We start from the raw sequence: 26,061 nt of genomic DNA on the forward strand, positions 1-26,061 counted from the left end.
GAGAGGCTAAGGGGGTGATCATTAGCTGATGGAGGTTCATCAATATGGTCCGGTAAGGTGTGTGCGTGTCAGAAGGTCAGGGCCTCCGACGTGGCCCCAGCAGTCAATTAGGTTGAGGAAAATACAACAAACGGGTGATTGACACACAAGGAAGTAAGCACAGTGACATGTTCCCAGTGATTTTCACAGTGTGCAAATTAGGGAGGAGTTCCAATTATAGAACTGCCGCCTACTTGTAAACAAAAATAAAACAAAAACAAAAAAATAGCAGGATGTCGGGTAAACTGGTCGTTATTTTTTTTTGCAGTAGTAGAGACACTAACTTTTGCTGCACCCGGCCACACAAACGAAACGGCGTGCTCATCCTCGCTGTCTTTGCTTGAATTCAACAAGCGAGATGCTGTTCGTGGTCACATGAGCAGATAGCGCACATTCCTCTGTGGGCGACGTTGGACTGCGTTTATGTGGACAGTTGTTTAGACGCCGTGCATGGATGATAGTGAGTGAAATTGGCGACTAGACTGATGCGAGGTCGCAGCCTTGATGGGAGTCGCTGTGTAAATTTAGATCACAAGTTTGGAGATTCTCACAGTGTGGACTTTATAATGAAATGATAATAATTGCCGGATTATTCCCTTTTCTCCTTGAACTTTTGGCTGTTCTTCGGAACACATGAACTTTCAGACATTTTTATTTTTGTTCCAAACTTTTCCCTTTTCTGAGTCCTCTTGTCAGCTGAGCCTGGAAGCTTAAACTCAAAGGATGTTCTACTTATGGAAGTGATTTAAGTGGAAATAAATAAGGGTCCTCTCTTTATTCGACTGTTGGCAGTGGGTAACAACAGATGATTCAGTAAATAAAAGTGAATTCATCCCAGCAGTCTGCCCGTTCTTGTTCTGTGCGGTTGTTGTTGACATTGCTAGCAACAAGTGAATCAGAAGCGCTAACGTTAGCTGTTAGCTGGCTGCTCTTCACTTCCTAGATGAACGTGTGTCATCATCACCCTCTTCGTCACCACTCCAAGTGCTCTTTGGACCCTTTAGAGCAGCGCCAACATTGATGAGTTCAATTGTTTTGAACCTTTTTTTGTCACATACTCGACTTGTGAGTGTGGTGTGTACCAGACAGTGGTGCAGCGTATCAAAAGACTCAACGGTTTGGATCGGATGAATGACAGATTTGTGTCATGAATCGGATAAACAAAGATAAAATTTGCCCAATGAACAAAAAGATACAAATCAAGGCAGGATACTATCTTATTCTATACACGAGCCGTGAATGAGTAAGACCTGAAAAGTGCAATTTACTTCCTTTTAAACACGGAGAGTGAATTACAACCTAGCCTATGTCCACATCATTGAAAAAGAACCAAAGAAAGCCATCAGACTACTTGCTATAGCCAGCTGGCCAGTCATTCCTTGCAGTTAGCGGCTAGCTGCTGGCCGCGAATTTCAGAGCATTGTGCCGTATTATACGATGATGGCGTAATTTAAAGTGCGTAATTAACATCCGCTTTCCTAGCAGCTTTTAGTAAAGTTCTCTGATTTGCTTTTCTAGAACTTGGCAAATCTCCAATCTCAACATCTCTTTTATGCTAAGCTGCGCTAACAGGAAACTGCCTGGGCTAAAATGAGGACCTAAGTATAGATTTCTTTCAAATATGCTATAGCTACGTGACTCTTGGTTTGTTGAGTTGTGATATAATCTTGGACAATCAGATTATTAAGATTAAGATTAAGAAAACCTTTATTAGTCTCGCAATGAAGAAATTCCAGATTCACAGCAGCAAAGTTATGAAAGGAAGAAGTAGAACAACAAAAAAATAGGAGCTGTTGGAAAGGCAGCCACTGTCGCGGCGCCATTTTGAAGTCAAAAATAACAAAAACAACACAAGACAACACACAATCTTCACCACCTTTCTGCATACACTTTGTTGTCTGAAGCAGTTATAGATGAAAGAGGAGAGGATCAAAGTGTCCTTTCACCAGTGGATCAGAGACATCATGCTGAAAAATGTGCACACGTCTGCTACAAGCAAAGTTTTGAAAGCAAACACGAAGCTGTAGCGTCCATTGACGAAAAGAGATTAGTTCACTTCTCCTGTCCCACATAATCCGCTTCAAACTCCAAGCCGCGACTCCCAGCTCCAAATCCGCATCGGCACTCCGCGCCAACGCTCCTTTCTTCTTATCGTCGGCTCCTCAAGACCTCCATCCATCCAGCCGCAGACCGTTCAACAGTATGTTTGTAGCGTTTCAAATACTCTCTGTCGGCTTGCCGGGAAGATCCAGTAGACCACCAAATCCAGTAGACACTTAAACAGCTTCTTCCCTTTAGCCATTAACTCCTTAAACAGTCACTGACATAGTCACTCTTCTTGCACCACAAAATGGTACTACAAAACTACTGGTTACTCTAAAATGGTTCAATGATATTGTTGTTTACAATGATACTAGTGCAGCGTGTTATACCGGAGACAAATTCCTTGTGTGTTCTACATACTTGGCCAATAAAGATGATTCTGATTCTGATATGGTGCCGTTGCAGCTTTCACTGCAGTGAACACCGTCGCAGTGGTTTCGTAGAATGTCCCTCCAGTGAGATTGCTGGCGTTAATCAAAGCGTCGATAGCTGGGTGTGTTTGGGTGTGCGTTTGACAACATAATGTTCATATTAATGAACACGTTGTGTCATCATGATGACATCATGATTGTGCATGCGAACACTAACGAGCAAGTTCTCACCGCATTCTATTTTGTGTACCTGCGTTTGGTTATGACTCCACACCAATGAATGACTCTCTGTTGCCATCGCAGGAGCCCAGCAGCGGATGCCCCACACTGGTGACCCTGAAAGTTGACCCAGATGGATTCTTCCTGTACTGGACGGGTGGTGCCAACATGGTGAGTCGCAAACGCACACCCGAGCAGAACAACACGCAAGCTAACGGGGATGTGAGCCTCATGTTGAACCGGTTTCGCTTATTTGTCCTTGTCCTGTCCCTCGTTTCCTCCCTGATGTGCTCGTCATCCTTTTGAGTCTATCATCACGTTTCGCAACTTCCTGCCCACCACGGCTTAAAGCCATTACTGCGGCCATATTAGATTGGACGTTGGAGGCATTTAGCGGGCGTAATTAGCAGATGACTACGGGGGCAACGTGATAGCAGGATGTGGGCTAGGAGGAAAAGGGGGGGAGCTTTGTAATTGGCGCCGTCAGGAACCTTTTGGACATATCCTCTCATATCGAATTGTCACCCTTCGTTGAGAAGTAATGCCCAATCCGTACGCTCTTCATTCATGATAATAGCGTCTTGGCATGCGGCCGGTCTTTAACGTTTTCCCAGCTCATTTGGAGATAATAGGCCGTTCGTCGCCCAAGGTGTTGCTGTGACACTATTTGGCCAAGATTTATTTAAAGCTGTAGGAGAGGCTTTTAGCGGGATGGTAGCGTTTGCAATCAAGAGGGGCAAATATGGTTCAAGTTCCCTAGAAACGCGAGCCACCCGCTGCCACAAAATTTGTTGTGTCACCACTTCCTGATTGTTGTCATCACAAACGACATTGCCGTGGTAGCAAGCTTTAAATCATCCGGTAGTACTTTCCATAGTTTTGGTGGTTTTCTCCAACAGTTTCATTTTCGCTTTGGAAATTCTGTCACGCTCAGGCCTTCGCTTTGACTTTGTGGCCCCCCGAGGAGAACTTGCGGAGAAGCAGGAAAAGAGGACGCAGCAACACAGAGAAACGTCTTTCTCTTGTTAATGAGAACACTTTTACAGGGATGGCTAGGATATTCTGGATGAAAACCCATTTCTCCAAATAGCGGTACCGAAAATATTAGCGCTCCAGTGCACCTTTGTCAACGCGGCTGTTGTGGTTTTCTTCACTTTCGATTTTGGAGAAGGCAGGTTTTTCTTTGAGGAAGCCCGCAGGGTTTATGTTGTAATCACGGATGGGCCTCAATGAAGTTCTCTTGAGCTCTGATTTGTAAAGCCAGCAATCAATTACTGATCGGTAATCTTTGTGGAGTATATATTTTTTTCTCAGTAAAAGTTTTGACTAGGAGACGAGAAGTGTGCAAGGAATTCTGGGGAATTACCGGTAATCGATTTTATTCAGCAGCGGTAATGTAGTGAAAACTGAAACCCAAATGAACCTCAAAGAAAAGTCAAAGTGGTTACGTAATTGTTATCCTGTTTGATGTGCACTGTGTATGATCTCGTTTCTTTTCTCTGCCTTCCTTCTCCCTTTTTAAACTTCTACGAAGTGCAAGATCTTTAAATCATATCATGATTTATTTATATCAATATTTATGTCATTTCAGACATGACGCATTCAATCCCGGGTACTCATTGATATCTTTGTTTCAAGGGTTAAGAACAAAAAAAAGGTCTGGAAATGGCTGGGCTGACACCGAATGAGTTAATTTGAACCTTCAGCCGCACTTGAAGAAGCTTCACTGGTGATTTATATCCCACCTGCTCTGTTAGCTTTGAGCTGGCTCTGAATTCAAAATATTTAAACGTCGCGACAGCTGGACTCACTTACATCACGTACCGTACAGGCCGGCTTTAGCAATCCTGTCACGCGTTGCGACAGCCCCCGCCCCCTGTTTTTTGTTGTTGTTTTTTTTTTGGATGCGTCACATTGAAGTCATGCAAATTTATGCTATTGGTGAACACGCGATGTATCTCAGTACAGGAAATGTCTTGTTGGATTTAATTAAAGGGGGGGAAAAAAAGCAATACTCTATCTTCAGGAAGGCAAAGTCTAATGGGTATGTCACAGTGGCGGATGCTGCTCTTGTCAAGGAGGGGAAGCTCAATTTCGGCCTCGATCATAAAATGTGTCCGTTTATTTATTTAGACGTGAATTCTACTGTCCGTTCCTTTTCAAGAAAATGATCTGTGACCCTGTCAGACCAACCAGGCTTCTTTTCCAGGGATGTAACTAGTGTGCTGCTGGAGGCTGTAAATTTCCCCAGTGTGGGACGAATAAAGGATATCTTATCTTATCTTAGTGTTCTCACTATGGCCAGCAGAGCTAGGCTGCTTAAACGGCCCTGGAAATGTAAGTTTAATTTGTCGCTAGTCGTTTTCAACAAAAAGAGTGTCGCTAGTCGTTTTCAACAAAAAGAGTGTCGCTAAGATTATTAGAAGAAGTCTCCAGTTCAATTTAGAACAGAATGAGAATAGAAAAATGCTCCCACGGATGCCGACACCAAATGATCGGTAATTGGCTCATTTCGCTGTCAATCAAAAAAGAGATTCGGCCTCAGACAAATCATCCAATCATCGTGCAGAAGAGCTTGAGCGTCCGGGCCAGCCAATAAACGCCCGCTGTCCATAGACTCCCAGAGACGCCGAGCGTCCCATGGGCGGGACAAAACCAGCATTTATCCAATGACTCGTCTCGTTTCAATTCCTTGGGACAACGAGCTCTAAACTCTCTCCACGACCAGCGTCCGCGCTGTCGACGCTCAGCGTCCACACAGTTTTAAAGCGCAGTGAAGCTGCGGGAATGAATGAGAAGAGAGTCGCGTCGTAACCAGTAATAAGAACCAGAACAAAAGTTGAGTTTTGTTACACAATTTTGTAAAATTGTGTAAAAAAAAAAGTTGCACAATTTTGTTTGTATACACATACAAAATGTACACTTATTTTTTGTCATTTTAAGGCAGCTTCCCTTGCAGTCTTGGAGCAATCGCCACTGGTATGTCAGTAGCACCTTAGCCCCCCCCCCCCAAACCTGGGACCTTATTTCCTCACAACAGACCATTTAGCCTGTAATTGATTTGATTCTTCACATTCAAATAGCAACCAACTACAAGTGTGCGTTGTTACCTGGGTCGCGATAACTAACATTACTCACAGCCTTGACGCTGGAAGTTTTTAATTTTAATTTTATTCTTTTTTTGGGGGGGGGGTGGGGTGAAATAAAAACTGTGAAAGTGGCTAATCAACCCAAAATAACAAGTTGTGCTTTAATAGGCCGCTTGTTTACCATCAGAATTTTTGTCACGCTGTCACAGTATTGCCACCGGCCAAGAAAAGATCTATTTTGGGCCTTCAATTAGCTTTGATTCGCCGCACTTTAATTGGGCGGTGGTGTGTAAACATCTCTAACCTTCAATGAACGCAGCGTTATTCCAAAATTGCTGTCCAATTAGCTCGTTGCGTGTCTGTTTTCATCAGAGGAAACCAAAAAGATGGTGTGTGTGTGTATATAATATAAGGCAGATGGATTGTTTGAGACACAGTTGTTAGCAGGTACAAGTAGCTCAACTTTAAAATACAGTACTTTGGAACAAAGAGTTTGGAGAAACACACACACACACACACACATATGGCGTACAGGCGTATTAGGGAAGTTGAGTGTGTCACTTGATAATGTGACAGCTTCCTCCCCTCTTCCGCACGGTCACATTTTGCTATTATCTGTGGCTCTCACATGGAGTGGCAGGGTGGCGCGCACACTCGATTCCAAAGAAGAACAGAAATCATCATAAAAGTCTGCCCTGGTGTAACTCCAGTTCGTTAGGCGGTTAATGGCGTCGTCGTTAAATGTTTGTCACTCCTCAGTAAACTGCAGCGATAGAAATGTTGAAATGGATCATGGTGTTTATTAATCGTGATAGTGTCGCCGTGATTAGTTGTGCGCCGGAATCCGAGATGAGCCTTTATGGAAATTCTTGACGTTTCCACAGAAAACACACCTTGTGTGTTTCCTGCCAATGCTATTAGCAGCTAACGGGTTCATCACACAAGCTTCATATTTAGTCTCTGAAAGAGAGCTGGACAATCCGTGTTGAAAATTACAAGTGCAAACTTGTTTTGTGTGTGTGCCAAGTGCGTAAACATGTCTCCATTGAGGTTGTAAGACGACTGGATTTTTTTCTTTTTTGTTTGTTTTTGTTTCGGCTTTTCAAATTCAGCTCATTTAAGATAAGATAACATAAGATATCCTTTATTTGTCCCACAATGGGGAAATTTACAGCCTCCAGCAGCAAGAATGTATGTAGAAAGAAGAAGAGAAAAAAAACAACAACAAACATCTTTCAATTAAATACAATATGAACACAAATGGATAAATCGCAGTACTATTTACAATTTACCTTCACATCATTTAATTATTATTATGATTCTTATTTTTTATTCATCAGCCTGACAGCAGTCGGTAGGAACGAGCGTCGGTATCTCTCCTTCTTGCAGCGCGGGTGTAACAGTCTCTGGCTGAAGGAGCTACCAAGTGCTGTCAGGGCGGGCTGGAGGGGGTGGGAGGGACTGGCCATCATAGCTTTTAGCTTAGTTAGCATCCTTTATTTACATAACATTTAATAAAAGTTAACTATAGCCATTTGTGTGATTATATATTATATTTTTTTCCAATGGTGATCTAATTTCCGATGAAATTAGCTATTTTGGTGGCTATTTTCACGTCCGTACGGCGCATCTGATTAACCCTTTCAGGGACAGTGGTTACTACAGTGGATAGTTTACCACGTTATCGGGTTACAGGGTGCGTGAAAGGGTTAAAAGGTGTCGTGTCGGTTACGAGTGTCATTTCTGAATTCAACATATTTGGCAAGATGTGTTGTATTATTGGATAGAGGTGTGTTAAAAACGTGCACTAGCTTAAACAATACGGTAGCACGCGTGCATGCTAGCGTATGTTTTTGAAAGGCGGCGGGAGCATAACTGAAGTTCGGTTGTACTTTTATTGACGTAGTTAACAATGTACTTGTACTTTTATAAATAAAGGACTCTACGGCTTTCTCCCACATCTGCGTGAGAGATGTTAATTTATTGCGCAAAAATGCCCGGCACCGCTTGGCGACACGCGGTAAATGAACTCTCCTACCCGAATGCCCGGTGCCGTTTATAATAACCGAAAAGTATGAAATGAATTGACAAAGACGAAAACAAAGGACATGCTCACTGTGGTTATGGTTTGTTTTGATTCGTTCTCGAAACAGACTACAACGTCGTTCGAGTCCACTTTCGGCTCAATAAAACAAAAACATTTTCTTCACAGAATCGTTTTTTTTTTCTTCTCATTTGTAGTTTTATTAAGCTTGCTCGTTTCCGTGAGCTACGGTAAACTCGGTCTCCGCACGTTTGTGTTTGCCGAATAGCTTCACAAGCACCCGGAGTTGCTTTTGAAGTGTGTGAGCTCGTCTGTGCTCGCTCCATTCCCGGCCGCATTTTATTGCTTTTGATAGGACATCTTTGTTTATATGCACGCGTGTGTGTGTGTGTGTGGTATTTGTGTGCGTGAGACTTTATAGTAGTCTCTCTTGCTTTTGCTAATGTTAACTAAACTGGCTTTGTGAGTTGATTTCTTCATCATTAATAGCCACAGTCGGTCTGAACATGAAACTGTCGTGTCGTTCGAATTCTCCACGGCCCATAAAAACGATGTGGCAAAGTAAACTTAATCCCGCCTCCTCCTTTCTAGCTGATTGTTACTTTCAGCAAGAAGGGAACAATTACACCCCTTGTTAAAGGTCATAGGTCTCTCCTGACGACGGGAAAAGAGAGGGGATCGGTTTCCCGACACGCTGCCACCGCCCGACATTTGAACCCGACCGCGAATGGTCACCCGAGGCACATTTTTGGAGCGACGATCTTCAATAAAGCGCCTACGGCGGGTGCGGCACAGGAAAGGAGCGGTGCTCCCTTGATTGTTTTCTCGGCCTTTAATATTCCCTGATGATGAAAATAGGACAGTGGAACAAAGTGGGATGACAGCCTAATCAAAGTCCAATAACTCTTGACCAAACGCTGGCTTAAATATAGCCTGACCTCGACTGGCTTTTGATTTAAAAACAAAAAAGACAACAAAAAAAAACGACCGGAGAATTTCTTACACTAAGGACATGCCCTGACGCGCCTGGATAAGTTTGAAATGGAAGTACTTGACTCTTTGTCCCACATTTGATGGAATCTGCAAAAGCTTGTCCATAAAAAAATGTGCGTGCCTTCCTTCATTTCTGGATGTTCAGCAAAGGCAGGCTCATTTAGCGCAACGGTCAGAGTCCAAAGCGATAAATGGCGTGGGCTGCGTCAAGGCTTGGCATAGACCAGGCATGTCCAAAGTCCAGCCCGCGGGCCAAATCCGGCCCGCGGTCGAATTTCATCCGGCCCTCGGCCCCTGTCATAAAATCAGTGCCGTCTGGCCCGCGGGTTGGGCGCAATGGAACACGTGTTGCATTGACTGAGGTCTCGTAGACTGGTGAGTGATGTTTCATAGAGTACTACTTCCCTCTAGTGGCTAAATGAGTAATAGCATTCACTAAATGAGTAATGGCATTTAGACACTAGAGGGCAGTAGCACTCTACGAGCCATCACTCACGAGTTAACAAGACATCACTCCGTGTTTATATTGACTGATATGTCATATTTCAAATCAATCAATTTGCACTCAGGAGACTTCTGTTTAAGAAAAAGTCAAGTGAATAAGCAGTTGCATGTGATATACCCGTTTCAAATGAACCAAAAGAAATTCTTAAGATTGTTGAAATTAAAATAAAAATGGAAATGTGAAACAGACTGGCTTACTAAAATTTGTTGAACAATATTGTTGTTCAATGTAAAGAATGTCAGCCAAGGTCGGCCCCCCAGACATTTTACCACATAAAATCTGGCCCCCTTGGCAAAAAGTTTGGACACCCCTGGCATAGACGGACTGATGAATGGAGCTCCGCAGCTGCGGCGACTCGCTCGATTATTACATGGCGAGATATTACAGGCCAGCTGAGCACAAGGCCGGAATATGTCAGGAATGTACTCGCAGAAACGACCGACCCCCTCGGCAAGCGCGCCCCCCGCCAGCGCTTCGGAGAACAGCAATGCGCACAAACCTAAGGCCTTTTTTTTTGTTGTTTTTTTTTTTAATCACACACTTTGAGTGTTGATCCTCTGCCCGCCCTCCGACTCCCCAACCACACGCGCTCACCATCTTGCTCAACAAGTCAGGATGTTTCACAAGTTTGAGCCTGTGTGTCGGCGATTAGCGGCGCCCGTGTGTGTGTGTGTGTGTGTGCATTTGAATTGCAAGTAAGAAAATGTTAACTGTCAAAAACGCACACATTCACGCCGACAAAGTTGTCGTCTCAGTTCTTGCGGTCTCCAAGGAGTCACCATGGCGATGGCAGAATGAAACCACAGCCTGTGGGAGAGGGGGTCGTTTTTTTTTTTTTTTTTTTTTTCTTCAGTGATTGCCTGTGTGCACGTCCTACAGACCCAGTAGCGCTTTATTCCCTCCGGGTCTCAAATTAGTCTCCACAGGCCAATGGGAGGACATTGAGCCCAACTCAATTTGAGTTCCCTTTTGAAATACTGTATCGTACGACTTTGACGTGTTATTCTGCATGTGAACAACCCCGGCGAAGCATACAAGGCCAAAACGAGGCATCCAAAAATCACATTTTACTTCCGGAGGGGATAAACAACTGTAACATGGGAGCATGCGGGCAAGGAAGGCCTTACACAAACGCACAGTGGCAAACAGACGGCGAGTAACAGGAAGTATTACATAAACGCTTTTTTTTTCCCCGTGCTAATTCATAAAAGATCTGATGATGATAGAGTTAGGAAACCATAAGCAGGAATGCGAAGGGAATGAGAGCAATGCTGAAGAATTTGTTTCATATTCCCTCCTCTTTGTTTAGGAATTTAATCAATTGCCGCCACTTTGTTTCACTTTCGGGACCACACGAGATTATGACCGTTAAAAATAACATGTTACTCAAATACATGCTTTTTTTTTTTAACGGTAATGACGATTCAAATGTATTCCTTTTCCTCAGTAATCTGGCCACACTTACTTTTCAAGGTCACAATTCCTTGAAAGGGAATCACATATTTCCCCCATTATGGTTTCCCTTCACGCCGAACAAGATCAAAATCTAACAAATTAAAAACACGGGAGATGACATTCCAAGATAAAAACGCATCGCAAACAACTGCAGATGATGGGACGCAGAAGAAAGGGGAATTACAGTGTTTCCAACTTGCAGCGAAGCATTCCGGGACTTCACAGTTTGCATTCCTGGGGAGGGGCGCGGGGGGCGGGTTGAGTGACATCATATATGCGCCGTGTCATGTTAGGACCACGTGACAAATATCAATGAAAGTGTGTGTGTTAGTAAAGAAAATATGAGGATACGTTGCGCACTCTGTGCTGTTGATAAAGTGTTATCTAGCTTCAAAAACTTAGCATGACACATTTTCAACAGCTAAATATTCATTCATTCATCCTCCGAGCCGCTTGATCCTCACTAGGGTCGCGGGGGGTGCTGGAGCCTATCCCAGCTGTCTTCGGGCAGTAGGCGGGGGGACACCCTGAACCGGTTGCCAGCCAATCGCAGGGCACACAGAGACGAACAACCATTCGCACTCACACTCACACCTAGGGACAATTTAGAGTGTTCAATCAGCCTGCCACGCATGTTTTTTGGAATGTGGGAGGAAACCGGAGCACCCGGAGAAAACCCATGTCAGACCAAAACAGACTTCCTTAAAAAAAATTGAAATTCTGACTTTTGTTTTTGTTTAAAAAAAAAGCTTCTGTACAGTATTTTATATTTATTTAATATTGATGCTTTATTCTTAAATGTCACTGTTAAGAATGTACACCCCAATTAAGCGGCGGCAAAACTGTTTGTCAATGTTATGTGAAGCGGGGCTGTTGGAAACTGATGATTATAATGAACTAACTGGTTCGCCCCCCTCCGGGCGGCTCATCAGCTAGTTCCTGCGGAAGGCTGGTAAGGTGGGCCTTCGGCCCACAAAAGTGTTGTTGCTTGGTTCAACTTTTTGTTCATCTTCATTGCTTATCGCGAAAATAATGAGATGTTTAGCTCTACTAAATAACTAACAATTTCATTGCAATGCTTGTGGGTAGACAACATTTTTTCGCTAAGATGCTCGTGCGATCGTAGTGAGCCACTGCCTGAGCGGCGCAGTGGCGGCGCGCAGCGGCGCGGTGAAGTAGGTACGTTTTGAAAAGGGACAGACGGAAGGACAGACCGTGTGCGGGACGACGCTCAATATATATATATAGATAAAGCCACTTGTAATCTTGCTAAATTCTTGTAAAAACTGCCAGTAAAATATCTGTCCTTCCTACAGCGATACAATTTGTCCCAAAAAGGTTGAACGGAGCAAGCGTAGAGTACACGGGCCTTGATTTTTCACCAGTCCCGCAAAGCCACGAAATCCCCGGCAATTCAAACCGCCGACCTGTGCGAGCCGCTGACTCACCGAGAGCGTCATACTTGACTCACCGCGACCCCGCTCAAATTGCTCCCAGCACACAATGACAGCGGCGTAAAGCCACCAAATATCAACACCCACTTTCTCAAATATAACTTGGCCTTCATTCATTTGTTTGTTTATTTTAGGAGGTGGAGATTCTGGACATCAGCACCATCAGGGACACCAGAACAGGAAAATACGCCAAGCAACCCAAGGTAGGTTTTTGTGTGTGTGTGTGTCATCTCCTGCTGCTGACAAATTCATGCCACTAAGTGTGACTGTCACCCGAGCGCGCCATGTGCGCATCGCTTCTCTCCAACGATGTTGGTGACGAAGCACTAATGAGCCTCGGCGGCGCAGATGGAGCAGGAAATGACACGACCGTCAGCAGAAGACCTTGTGTCATCGGCGCAACACCTTTATCCCACGTCAAACGCGGTCGTGAAAGCAGGTCTTGTGGATCGGTTGGCTCGCGAGAGCTGAGCGACGGCTTAGACCAGGGGTGTGCAAACTTTTTGGCTCGGGGGCCGCATTGACTTTTAATATTTGACAGAAGGGCCAGGTCAGCACGAGCTATGGTAAAAAAAACTGCATTTGTTGACAGTCCATATCAAACATCAACAGAACAAAAGCATGAAAGTACTGCATTAATATACTTTCCCCCCCCCCTCCCCGTGTTCTGCAACTTCAAGTCAATGCGCCACCTGGCGGCGAAATGCCTGTCATTACAAGTCCAATTGAAATGAATGCAATCATTCACATCGAACCTTAATTGTGGACCAACCTTCCGTGGGCCGGATTAAAAAGACCAACGGGACGTATTCGGCCCGCGGGCCGCAGTTTGCCCACCTCTGGCTTAGACGTTGTCCGTCCAACTTCCGATCCGCTTATTCCCAAAAGGGTCGTGGGGTTGCTGGAGCCTATCCCAGCTGTGTTCGGGGAGTAGGTGGGGGACACCCTGAACCTGTTGCCAGCCAGTCGTAGTGCACACATAGACGAACAACCATCTGCGCTCGCACTCGAAACCTAGGGACAATTTGGAGTGTTCAATCAGCCTGCCATGCATGTGTTTGGAATGTGGGAGGAAACCCGCATACCCGGAGAAAACCCACGCAGGCCCAGGGAGAACATGCAAACTCCACACAGCCGGCCTGGAATCGAACTGGGTACCTCTGTTTGGACGTTCTAGTTTTTGTAAAAAATAAAATAAAAAATAATTTAAAAAAATAAAAATAAAATATATTTATTTTAAATTATTTATTATATAATTTATATTATTTAATATTATTTGTATTTATTTATATAATATTTATTTTAAATTAAAATAAAATAAAATTTAAATAATTAAAATAGTGGTTAGCACGTCGGCTTCACAGTGCAGAGGTACCGGGTTCGATTCCAGCTCCGGCCTCCCTGTGTGGAGTTTGCATGTTCTCCCTGGGCCTGCGTGGGTTTTCTCCGGGTACTCCGGTTTCCTCCCACATTCCAAAAACATGCATGGCAGGCTGATTGAACACTCCAAATTGTCCCTAGGTGTGAATGTGAGCGTGGATGGTTGTTCGTCTATGTGTGCCCTGCGATTGGCTGGCAACCGATTCAGGGTGTCCCCCGCCTACTGCCCGGAGACGGCTGGAATGGGCTCCAGCACCCCCCGCGACCCTAGTGAGGATCAAGCGGTACAGAAGATGGATGGATGGATGGATAAAATAATAATAATAAAAATAATAATAATTTGGGTCTCGCATGTGCCTCAGGACCCCAAGGTACGAGATTTGCTTGGCTTCGGGAAAGGCGACAACGTGGAGGGGAAGCTGGTCACCGTCGTCCATGGCAACGACCTGGTCAACATCTCCTTCCTCAACTTCCAGGCCATGCAGGAAGACACGGCCAAGGTAGCCGCGGCAGCCCGCCGGCCGCTCCCGTCATCCATCTTTCACTCCTTCCTCTCTGCCCTCGTTCCATCCTTCCTTCCTCACCGATCACAACAGTCTCGGCATTGGAACTTTTCGCCACTCTTCTCAGGTTTGGACTGATGAACTGTTCACTTTGGCCACAAACATACTCTCCCAGAACGCGTCACGGAACACGTTCCTCTTCAAAGCGTAAGGACTGGCATGTCATATTTGGAGAGTGCGACTTGGACTAACGCGCCCGGTTTGCGTTGTCGGACTTTTGTCAGGTACACCAAGTTAAAGCTGCAGGTGAACCAGGAAGGCAAGATCCTCGTAAAGAAGTGAGTAATGACATCGGCGTCGTCTTTATTTTATTTTATTTATTTTTTTAAGGAAGCGTCTGCAGCTCAATGAGCTTTTTGCACTTGGTCTCTCTGCCTTGCAGTTTCCACAAGATGTTTTCAGACAAGAAACGAGTGGAGACGGCTCTGGAGCAGTGTGGGCTTGTCAACAACAAGGTAAAATGCCGCAGAGGGCACCAGCGAGTCGTTCGTGTCGCTACTTGCTGGGAAAAGACGCGGATCAGCGTCCTTCACGCATGTACGCGTCTGACAAAACAACCGTTGTTCATTCAATCCGATGTCACAACAATTTTCCCTTTTCCAGAAAAAAAAAAAGTCACTTTTCATTGAATGGGTTATGTCACAGCATATTCTTGCAGGCCTTTGCATTTTAACCCTTGTGTGCTCCAAATTTAAAAAGCCTTAAGTTACGCATTTTACAATTGTTGTAATGATGTATTTTGTGTTATAAAAACATTTTTTTTTTTTCAAACACTCAAAATGTTCAGAGGCATCTGTGCTATCCATACATATATAGTTTTTATTAGTTCTTTGGGATTTTTTATTATTTATTTTTTGCAAAAGGGGAAAAAAATAGTGTCTGGAGGTTCCAACCAAGCCCTACTAACAATCCCGACCGGACGTGTTCATGTAAAATGCATTGGTTTGAAGCCTCTTGCAAAAAGGCAAACTCATTTGCGATCCTCTGACGCCACCTAAAGTTGCAAAATTGGAATGACCTCAACCCAACAATGTGGCATGCATACGTCTTTCCAAGCGAAAACAAAACGATTGACGTAAAAATCACGTGAAATGCATGTATACACATTAGGTTTACGATGCATTCAAAAATATGAATTATAATGGGTCTCTATGGTGCAAAATATGTAAATTGTGAAGATTAAGGTATCAAAACGTTTTTTTTATTATTGCTGCAATGCCTGAGAATTATCAGCCGGTGACATCATGAAATTTAGACCATTTTAGAACCTCTCCATAAGTTTCAGCTCTCTCGTGTCTTTCTGAATGCCTTTGCCTTTGATTCAAAGACATCATTTTACATTTATCGCAAGCGGTGCACTACGAGGGTTAAGATGCTATGCTTGTGGGTTGTCTGTGTTTGTTTGTGTATTGGCTGCCCCTAATCTTCTCCCAGGAAGTCACAAGACTTGAACCTTAAGGAGCCCGACTTGCAAATCAGCGCTTCTGTTCTTGCCGTTGTCCTGTGGCGGTTTACACAGGACAGATTAAAACGTACCACTTTATTTAGTGCCTTAAGCTTCTTCTGAATACTATTCCTTGCGTTATCTTAAATGCTTTTTTTTCTTTTGCATCTCCGCAGTCAAATGGATTGAAGCCAGACGATTTCACATGGGAGGCCTTTCAGAAGTTTCTCAACAGTCTGTGCCTGCGGTCTGAGATACAAAGCATTTTTGTGGAAAGGCAAGCGACACGCAAGTTTCCACGCATACCGTTCTTTTTGTTTTTGTTTGTTTGTTTGAGCTGCTTGTGCTTCACGCTCCAGTGGCTCCAAAGGGAAGCCCTTCAACTCTCTGGACCAGCTCACCGACTTCATCAACCGCAAGCAGCGCGACTCGCGCCTCAATGAGGTGCTGTACCCGCCTCTCAAAAGAGAGCAGGTCCGACAGATCATGGAGAAGTACGAGACCAACATCAGCCAGCTGGAGAGAGGTCAGCGTCCTCCACTCAAGGGGGTTGTATGTTTTGCGACAAAAGTGACAACGCAGACTGGCGCAACCGTGTCTCGCCGACAGACCAGATCAGTTTGCAGGCCTTCACGAGTTACCTGGGAGGGGAGGAGAACAGCATCATTCCCCCGGAGAGGCTGGACGTCATCGACGACATGACGCAACCGCTGTCGCACTACTTCATCAACTCCTCGCATAACACGTATCTCACAGGTAGCGAGCGCTCACAAGTTCGGAGACGCCATTTTGTGTCGCCGTGGCTCTCACCGTTTCCCTCTCGGGCGCCCGCAGTGGGTCAGCTGACCGGCTTGTCGTCGGTGGAGATGTACCGGCAGGTGCTGCTCACCGGCTGCCGCTGCGTGGAACTGGACTGCTGGAAGGGACGACCCCAAGATGAGGAGCCCTACATCACCCACGGCTTCACCATGACCACCGAAATACCGTTCAAGGTGTGCGACGCGACCTTTCGTACGCCGAAGAAATGCAGGATGTGTTTATATTCCGTCGTGGTTGTTGTAGGAGGTCATCGAAGCCATCGCCGAGAGCGCTTTCAAGACCTCGCCGTACCCCGTCATCCTGTCCTTTGAAAATCACGTTGATTCGTAAGTGTCGATTTGGTGACGAAGAAAAGTGTGTGATGAAAAGAAAGCATATAACCCAGTTGGAGTTGACTGTCAAACTAAACATCAAACAAAGTAAATTCCACATTCTGTATTCAAAACAAGCACAGAACTTCACGTAGCTTAATGCTCACAAACCATGCTAAACGCCATAGACGAGCTAACGGGTAGCATCGGCGGTGCAGTCTTTCAAGCAACGGTTGTTTTAACGCAGCGGAACAACACGTGGACACAGACGGAATCACAAAGCCGCGAGAGTGAGAGTTTAAAATATGTCCCTTCCTGTGCAGTACAAAAAGCATTTTTTGTTTATTTTGTTAGGGCCAAGCAGCAAGCCAAGATGGCGGAATATTGTCGGACCATATTTGGAGACGCCTTGCTCATTGACCCACTGGAAAAATATCCAGTAAGACCGACCGCCACTTATTTTTCTTTCGAGTCGAGATCTGCACGCTAAAGTTGCGCCGTGGAAGCTTCACCTTCCTTTCTTGCCCCTCGACGAAAGCTGGTCCCGGGGCAGGCGCTGCCCTCGCCGCAAGAGATGCTGGGCAAGATTCTCATCAAAAACAAGAAGAAGCACCATCACCACCGGGCCTCAAGCGGCGGCAGCATACGCCGGCGCGATCCAGAAGAGCAGTCTTCGCCCAACGCTGGTAATGAAGACAAGGAAATGATCCAATCCGTCAACGTGCAGTGAGTGAGGAGACATGCTCAGGTTTTCATGGGCCGCTTGCGTGTGTAGACTGCCCTCTGCAGGAGGGCGAGCAGCTCCTGTCCAACGTGGAGGAGAAGCTCGCTGAGAGGATGGTCAAAGACTCTGATCCTCGCAAGTCCCTCGGTAGGTCAAAGAGCCGATCAGAGCTCAATATAGTGGTACATCTGCTTACGAACGACTCTTGATACGAAATTTTGAAGCTACGAAACGTCCCAACAGTAAAATATTGCCTCTTGTTATAAGATAAGATATCCTTTATTTGTCCCACACTGGGGAAATTTATAGCCTCCAGCAGCAAGAATGTATGTAGAAAGAAGAAAGAGAAAAAAACAACAAACATCTTTCAATTAAATGCAATATGAACACAAAATGGATAAATCGCAGTACTATTTACAATTTTTCTTCACATCATTTGATTATTATTATGATTGTTATTTTTTATTCATCAGCCTGACAGCAGTCGGTAGGAACGAGCGTCGGTATCTCTCCTTCTTGCAGCGCGGGTGTAACAGTCTCTGGCTGAAGGAGCGAACAAGTGCTGTCAGGGCGGGCTGGAGGGGGTGGGAGGGACTGGCCATCATAGCTTTTAGCTTAGTTAGCATCCTTCTGCTGCCCACCTCCTCCAGAGTGTCAAGGGAGCAACCCAGGACAGAACTGGCCTTCCTGACCAGTCGCTCCAGTCTCTTTCTGTCCCGGGCCGAGATGCTGCCTGACCAGCAGACAATGCCATAATGGATGGCCGAGGCCACCACCGAGTTATAGAACGTCTTGAGGAGTGACCCCTGAACCCCAAAAGACCTCAGTTTCCTGAGTAGGAAGAGTCGGCTCTGTCCTTTCCTAATCAGGGTGTCCGTGTTTGTAGACGAGTCCAGTTTGTCGTTCAGAAGAACACCAAGGTACTTGTAGGAGGTCACCCTCTCTATGTCCATACCCTGGATGTTCATCCATCAAATGCAATATGAACAATGAAAGAATTATTAATTCTTTAATTTAATTCTGAATTAAAGAATTATGAAAGAACTATCAAAATACAATATGGGCTGCTACTAGCAGGTCCGATTTTCATGAGCGCAACATAGCTGCTCTGCCATTGGCTACTAGCGAGCATCATCCTGGCATACCATTGGCATGTCTCTGTCTAAAAAGTGTTCACCAGTCGGGTGATCGCTCACTATGCTGACGTTGGCCTTGGATATATTCAAAGGATTGTTAAAAGCTGATAAAAGAAAACGTCTTTGGATCAGTTCTTTACAAAACGCCAGGCAAAAACCACTTCTGAGAGAGAACATGGACTAAAGAGGGCAAAAAAATGACCAGGATACAGTTAAAAGTTAAGTGACCATTATTTGTATTGTTGGTTTTTTACACAACTCTCATTTATTGTACAATAATCTAACTGTAAAATGTATTGCATATTCTGATACATTTAATGCTTTAGAAAACGTTGATGTCTGAATTTGGGGCTGGGAGCGGGCTTGGAACGGATTAGGGCATTTACATGGAAAACGTGTCTCCACTTACAAATTCTGGTTGTTCTGGTTAACAAATTTCTTCCAGAACCAATTAATTTCGTAAGTAGAGGTACCAATGTATAAGGTTTTGAGTCATTGGTGTCAAGTCAGGCTATTTATTTGCCCACTTCTCAGGAGGTGAAGGAGACAGCGAGGAAGAGGAAGACGACGAACCCGTCACCGAACTGAAAAAGCCCAACTCGGATGAGGTATGAACATAAGCAACTGGCGCTTTGGTTTTTGAGGCTAATGGACGGATTTGTCACCTCCTAAAGGGCACAGCCAGCAGCGAGGTCAACGCCACGGAGGAGATGTCCACGCTAGTCAACTACATCGAACCGGTCAAATTTAAGAGCTTTGAACTGACCACCAGTAAGTGGCGTGGCCAGATTTTGCTTTCCAACGTTTGGGGAAGTCTTGCGGGCCACTACCGCTACTGACATACTCTTGTCTGTCTTTTACCCCAGAGCGGAGGAAGTTCTTTGAAATGTCATCATTTGTGGAAACCAAAGGCATGGACACCCTAAAGAGCTCGCCCAGCGAGTTTGTTGAGTATCCTTTGAACGATTGCAAGGGAAGAAAGAAGCATGACAGCTGCTCTTAGATACAGGAAGTGGATTTAGTCGTCCATTTGGCACCTGCAGCGTTGCATATGTTTTACTTTTTGTGAATTCCAACCTAACACTATTTAAAAGCTTAAAGGCGGATTAAAACCATGTCAAAATGCCCTCTTATATTTTAAATGATGATGTATCGTCTGGCGGCCCGGTAGTCCAGTGGTTAGCACGTCGGCTTCACAGTGCAGAGGTACCGGGTTCGATTCCAGCTCCGGCCTCCCTGTGTGGAGTTTGCATGTTCTCCCCGGGCCTGCGTGGGTTTTCTCCGGGTGCTCCGGTTTCCTCCCACGTTCCAAAAACATGCGTGGCAGGCTGATTGAAAACTCTAAATTGTCCCTAGGTGTGTGTGTGAGCGTGAATGGTTGTTCGTCTCTGTGTGCCCTGCGATTGGCTGGCAACTGATTCAGGGTGTCCCCCGCCTACTGCCCGAAGACGGCTGGGATGGGCTCCAGCACCCCCCGCGACCCTAGTGAGGATCAAGCGGTTCGGAAGAAAAAAAAAACTATTTTAAATGATGATGTATCGTCTGGCGGCCCGGTAGTCCAGTGGTTAGCACGTCGGCTTCACAGTGCAGAGGTACCGGGTTCGATTCCAGCTCCGGCCTCCCTGTGTGGAGTTTGCATTTTGTCCCTGGGCTTGCGTGGGTTTTCTCCGGGTGCTCCGGTTTCCTCCCACATTCCAAAAACATGCGTGGCAGACTGATTGGACGCTGTAAATTGTCCCTAGGTGTGAGTGTGAGTGCAAATGGTTGTTCGTTTCTGTGTGCCCTGCGATTGGCTGGCAACCGATTCAGGGTGTCCCCCGCCTACTGCCCGGAGACAGCTGGGATTGGCTCCAGCACCCCCCGCGACCCTAGTGAGGATCAAGCGGCTCGGAAGATGAATGAATGAATGTATCGTCTTGATAAACTGCTGTTTACGGACTGGCTATGTCGATTCGTTTGTTGCTTTACTGTAGACATTTGGATTTCAGATCAAAAGATGAATATGAGACAAAAATCCAGAATTCCAGCACTCTTGGCACACAAACTTAGTTGCATCCAGATAAAAACGTGGAATCACACGTTGTCAGGTGGGCTAGACAAACTTCCTCGATGTGGATGCAGCTAAGAGTCTAAAAACGTGCAGCCATTTTGGGTCTGGGAGAAAAAGGCTCCACGGCCATGTGCTAATGTTCTTTCTGGCATCCAATAAATAATGATATTAAGAATACGCAGTCTTTTGGTACTTACTGTCAGTGTAGCGCGCATGAAGAACTTTAAACATGTATTCTTTAAACATTTTTGAGTTTAGTTCCACTTTAACAGCACGACTCCAAGATACAACAAGAACCAGCTGAGTCGGATTTATCCGAAGGGAACAAGGGTGGACAGCTCCAACTACATCCCGCAGCTCTTCTGGAACGTCGGCTGCCAGATGGTGGCGCTGAACTTCCAAACCCTAGGTTGAGCATACGACTCGAGGAATGTAAACAAGCAAAAACCATCTGCGGTCTTCTTCATCTCCGTCTCGGTTCTCTCGTAGATTTGGCCATGCAGCTCAACATGGGCGTGTTTGAGTACAACGGCCACAGCGGCTACCTGCTGAAGCCGGAGTTCATGAGGAGGACCGACAAGCACTTTGACCCTTTCACAGAGAACATAGTGGATGGAATAGTTGCCAACACAGTCAAAGTGAAGGTCAGGACAAATTTGGTGTGGAAATCAGCCAAGTTTCCCACAGTACTTAAACACAACGTGTGCTCCCAACACCCGTCAGGTGATATCAGGCCAGTTCCTGAGCGATAAAAAGGTCGGCGTGTATGTGGAAGTGGACATATTTGGACTTCCCGCAGATACGAAACGGAAATATCGGACTAAAAACTCCAACGGCAACTCGCTGGATCCTATTTGGGATGATGACGCTTTTGTCTTTAATAAGGTGAGCAATCCTTTTCCCCAATGTTTGTCCGTATTGTTTAGTTCTGCTCGCCTCCTCAAACGAAAACCTCACTCGCCAGGTGGTCCTCCCAACGCTGGCGTCCTTGAGGATTGCCGTGTTCGAAGAGAACGGCAAGTTCATCGGACATCGCATTCTCCCCGTTTCGGCCATTAGACCAGGTCAGTGCGCAGGGGTGGTGGTGTGGGTTCGGGGTGAGGGTGGAGGGGGGCACCTAAGAACAGTATCGCATGAACTTGAAGCTTAAAATTCAATTGTGTTTTCCGTTTAGGTTACCACTACATCAACCTCAAGAACGAGTTGAACCAGCCCCTCCTGCTGCCCTCGTTGTTGCTCTACACCGAGGCCCAGGACTACATTCCCAATGAACTCCAGGGTGAGAAGACCTTGAAAGAAATAATGTTCACATTAATTCGCAATTGCTATATTGATGGGTGGGCAGATAGCAATTGCTGTAATTTTCACCGAATAAATGTGCCCTATTTTATGATACGCCCCCCCCCATAAGTGACCCATATCTATTATTAAGGTTCTTTTTAAAATCCTGTTTTCTCTATTTTTTCTTTGAGCACTTTATCCTCATTTAGTCATTTTAGTAAGCAATTTTTTCAGTAACTTTTAATTATTTGAAGCACATTGAGTTACCTTGTGTGTGTGTGTTTGTTTGTGTGTGAGAAATTCACAATGTAATAAAGCGTTAGCGTTAGCCTGATGCTGCCTTGCAAACACATACGGCCCTAAAATTTGTCAGGTCTTCAGAACAGACAGCGTATTACCACCATCTAGTGGCTGTAAAAAGTAATTACAGTTAGCGATGTCAGGAAAAGTCCACTTAACCGGTACACATACAGTATAGAAAACGTATATTCCATACCCTCCCGAGGTACGTTAACAATACGGGGGGGGGGGGGACACTTTTGGATTTTTATTTTTGGAGGTCGGGGGGCAAAAAATTGCCCTTATTCATGGGAGATTATGCCTACTGGAAATTATTTTTCAAAATCATTGCGCCCCAGTGGACAACACAGTCCTAAAAGCCCAAATATTTCAATTTTCATTTGAATTTGTGTCTTCAGAGTACGCCGAGGCCCTGACCGATCCCATGAATCACCCGCGCAGAAGAGAGACACAACTGGCTGTGCTCCTGGAGGAGAACTATGAGGTGCCCGCATGATTGCTTCGCTTATTTTGGCAGTTTTAGGCACTTTCACTTACATGTCCACTGGCTCCTCCATAGCATTTCCCCAACCAGCCCGGAGAAGGCGAGGCCAAGAGGGAGTGCGAAGTCATCCAAGGGCGCGTCACATCGCCCTTCCTCGCTCCTTGCCGACCCGACGAATGTCCCGATATCATCCAGCCAGGTAGCGACGGGTGCAAAAAGTTTGAAAATTTTCGCTTTTTTGCCCCCGCGCGATTTGCTTCCCCATCCTCCATTTCACACGTCTGCTTCTCCCTCCTTCCTTTGTGCGCGTTTGCGTAGTGCAAATCCAAAAGGAAGACCTCATCGCTACTGTTCTAGCAGGTAACACCATGCCGCCCCATCACTTTCGACACGCGTGTCTGTCTCTCCATTCAGTTGCGCGTTTGTCCATCCCCACCCCTTAAATGAATGGCCGATATTCACTTTTGCTGACATCTCTCAGACGTGCAGGCGCAGTCGATAGAAGAGCTGAAGCAGACCAAGAACTACTTGAAGCTCATTAAGAAGCAGAGCAAAGACCTCAAAGAGTTACGAAAGAAACATCTGAAGAAGGTACGTGCACGCATTTTAAGTTAAATGTGGCGGTAGAAGAATAGCACTGCGTTGTACAATATGAAAAATGTGACTAATTGAGAACTGTGTATGGTCTGGTTTGTCCAATCGATTTATTTGAAGAGATGCAGAAACAGGAAATGAATGAAGTTACAATTCAACTCTGTTTAGTGTTGGGTCCTTGACACACTTGTTTTGGCATTTATATATTGTGGCCTGGACGGCCCGGTAGTCCAGTGGTGAGCACGTCGGCTTCACAGTGCAGAGGTACCGGGTTCGATTCCAGCTCCGGCCTCCCTGTGTGGAGTTTGCATGTTCTCCCCGGGCCTGCGTGGGTTTTCTCCGGGTGCTCCGGTTTCCTCCCACATTCCAAAAATATGCATGGCAGGCTGATTGAACACTCTAAATTGTCCCTAGGTGTGAGTGTGAGCGTGGATGGTTGTTCGTCTCTGTGTGCCCTGCGATTGGCTGGCAACCGATTCAGGGTGTCCCCCGCCTACTGCCCGGAGACAGCTGGGATAGGCTCCACCACCCACCGCGACCCTAGTGAGGATCAAGCGGCTCGGAAGATGGATGGATGGATGGATATTGTGGCCTCCTTTTCAATAGATTTTGGAAAAAAAATGCTGAAAGAAATGGATTTATGGCGAAAACTATATATAGTGTCTTTGAAACTTGGGGACTGCAGAGATGTTGGAAACAAAATTTTTTAAAATAGATTCTCACTTAACATTGAAGGATTACATGAATGTAACAAGCAATAAAATTTAAAATGATATGTTTAGAGCAGGGGTGTCCAAACTTTTTGCCAAGGGGGCCAGATTTTATGTGGTAAAATGTTGGGGCGGGCCGACCTTGGCTGACATTCTTTACATTGACCAACAATATTGTTCAACAAATTTTAGTAAGCCAGTCTGTTTCACATTTCCAGTTTTATTTTAATTTCAACAATCTTAAGAATCTCTTTTGGTTCATTTGAAACGGGTATATCACATGCAACTGCTTATTCACTTGACTTTTTCTTAAACAGAAGTCTCCTGAGTGCAAATTGATTGATTTGAAACATAAAATGTATCACCATGACTTTTCAATAGTCACAAAACCTTTGACTCGAATAACGGGGAAATGAACAAGCAATACACATATCCACAACTGCAAGGATCATTTGAAATATGACATATCAGTCAATATAAACACGGAGTGATGGCTCGTAGAGTGCTACTGCCCTCTAGTGTCTAAATGCTATTACTCATTTAGTGAATGCTATTACTCATTTAACCACTAGAGGGAAGCAGTACTCTATGAAACATCACTCACCAGTCTACGAGACCTCAGTCAATGCAACACGTGTTCCATTGCGCCCAACCTGCGGGCCAGACGGCACTGATTTTATGACAGGGGCCGAGGGCCGGATGAAATTCGACCGCGGGCCGGATTTGGCCCCCGGGCCGGACTTTGGATATGCCTGGTTTAGAGTATGTAAAACTGCCGCCCGTTGATTGATTGTGAGACTCGAGTTCCTTTTACATATGTTTATTGCACCGTAGAACTAAAAGTTCAGAAATACAACATACGCCATTTACGACAAAGATAGCTTTGCTGAGCCCAACGTTTAATCACGACGGAAAAAGCAAAATAGTACCTGGGCCTGCTTTCAACCAAATGCAATCTTCTCCCAGGGATAAATAACCCTTCCAGTCAAAAATGTGATGCTTCAACAAACTTATGATCTTAACTAACTAACGAATAGTCACTCGTCTTGGGCAAAACAACAAGGAACGGGGCAGGAAGAAGTCCGCAACATGGACGGCAAATGCCGCTTCTGCGTAAAGCGTACGGAGAGTCTGTAACACGCAACTTCTGGTATCGCATTTTCAAAGTAAAATCTCATATTTCATAAAGATGGAACCATTGTACAGTCCATGTACTTTGTAACACTGTACTTTGTGTGTGCGTGTGTGTGTTAGGTGTGGAATCTGAGTAAAGAGCAGAAGACTCGAAGTACTCAGCTGGATTCTGATGTGCAAAGGAGGCGGAGTCAGATGGAGAAACACCTAAAACGCAGCGTCAAAAAGAAGTAAGACTCTGTAAGAGTGGCGTAGAAGCAACAGGATGCTTCCTCGTGTGTTGTCCTCCTTGTTCAGCGAGCCCCAAGAGCCGGTGCAGCGAGAGCTCTCGGCCCTGGATCAGGAGCACGAGAAAAAGACGGTCCAGCTCAGGGAATGGCAGATGCAGGAACTACTGAAGCTGCGGCAGCAGCTGCACTTGCTGGAGAGGGAGAAACAGCAAGTGTACCTGCAGGAGGTGCGAGGGGGGGGGAATCCCTTTCGCCCAAAGTTGACCGGTCGCTCACCTGCGAGTGTCGCTCACCCGCTTTGTGCTCTTTTCAGTCTTTCCAGAAGTTGAAGGAAACGGCGCATGAATGCCAAGCAGCTCAACTCAAGAAGCTCAGGGAGATTTGCGAGAGGTACGCGTGGGCCCCCGTCGGTGAGGGATTCGGGACCGGCGTTACAACTTTCCTTTCAGCGTTTTGATTTTTCTGCTCACAGGGAGAGGAAAGACCTGCAGAAAATCCTGGATAGGAAACGGCAGAACAGCATCAGTGAAGCAAAGAGCCGGGACAAAGACAAGGCTGAGATGTAACTGGTTACTCATATATTCATGCGTTTGTCATTCATTCTTTCATTTTGACTCCAATGGTTTTCT

The 26,061-nt window shown here is 45.5% G+C and overlaps 1 protein-coding gene across 1 annotated transcript in view; it reads left to right on the forward strand.

Annotated features, from left to right (window-relative positions):
* plcb3 (phospholipase C, beta 3 (phosphatidylinositol-specific)) overlaps nucleotides 1–26,061 on the forward strand; it is a 33,929-nt gene that overhangs the window by 5,441 nt on the left and 2,427 nt on the right. Inside the window, exons 2-31 of the mRNA XM_052062354.1 lie at nucleotides 2,817–2,903; nucleotides 12,407–12,475; nucleotides 14,015–14,152; nucleotides 14,283–14,362; nucleotides 14,440–14,493; nucleotides 14,598–14,670; nucleotides 15,836–15,936; nucleotides 16,019–16,185; nucleotides 16,269–16,415; nucleotides 16,494–16,651; nucleotides 16,722–16,804; nucleotides 17,144–17,228; nucleotides 17,328–17,475; nucleotides 17,565–17,660; nucleotides 19,184–19,257; nucleotides 19,324–19,420; nucleotides 19,516–19,600; nucleotides 20,984–21,108; nucleotides 21,189–21,343; nucleotides 21,423–21,584; nucleotides 21,664–21,763; nucleotides 21,874–21,978; nucleotides 22,679–22,764; nucleotides 22,840–22,963; nucleotides 23,083–23,124; nucleotides 23,246–23,355; nucleotides 25,323–25,432; nucleotides 25,500–25,659; nucleotides 25,746–25,822; nucleotides 25,905–25,994. Coding sequence (XP_051918314.1) covers nucleotides 2,817–2,903; nucleotides 12,407–12,475; nucleotides 14,015–14,152; nucleotides 14,283–14,362; nucleotides 14,440–14,493; nucleotides 14,598–14,670; nucleotides 15,836–15,936; nucleotides 16,019–16,185; nucleotides 16,269–16,415; nucleotides 16,494–16,651; nucleotides 16,722–16,804; nucleotides 17,144–17,228; nucleotides 17,328–17,475; nucleotides 17,565–17,660; nucleotides 19,184–19,257; nucleotides 19,324–19,420; nucleotides 19,516–19,600; nucleotides 20,984–21,108; nucleotides 21,189–21,343; nucleotides 21,423–21,584; nucleotides 21,664–21,763; nucleotides 21,874–21,978; nucleotides 22,679–22,764; nucleotides 22,840–22,963; nucleotides 23,083–23,124; nucleotides 23,246–23,355; nucleotides 25,323–25,432; nucleotides 25,500–25,659; nucleotides 25,746–25,822; nucleotides 25,905–25,994 — 3,188 coding nt within the window. The remainder of the gene's footprint in view (nucleotides 1–2,816; nucleotides 2,904–12,406; nucleotides 12,476–14,014; nucleotides 14,153–14,282; nucleotides 14,363–14,439; nucleotides 14,494–14,597; nucleotides 14,671–15,835; nucleotides 15,937–16,018; nucleotides 16,186–16,268; nucleotides 16,416–16,493; nucleotides 16,652–16,721; nucleotides 16,805–17,143; nucleotides 17,229–17,327; nucleotides 17,476–17,564; nucleotides 17,661–19,183; nucleotides 19,258–19,323; nucleotides 19,421–19,515; nucleotides 19,601–20,983; nucleotides 21,109–21,188; nucleotides 21,344–21,422; nucleotides 21,585–21,663; nucleotides 21,764–21,873; nucleotides 21,979–22,678; nucleotides 22,765–22,839; nucleotides 22,964–23,082; nucleotides 23,125–23,245; nucleotides 23,356–25,322; nucleotides 25,433–25,499; nucleotides 25,660–25,745; nucleotides 25,823–25,904; nucleotides 25,995–26,061) is intronic.

This window comes from Hippocampus zosterae, chromosome 1, assembly GCF_025434085.1.
Source record: "Hippocampus zosterae strain Florida chromosome 1, ASM2543408v3, whole genome shotgun sequence".
NCBI classification, from domain to species: Eukaryota; Metazoa; Chordata; class Actinopteri; order Syngnathiformes; family Syngnathidae; genus Hippocampus; species Hippocampus zosterae.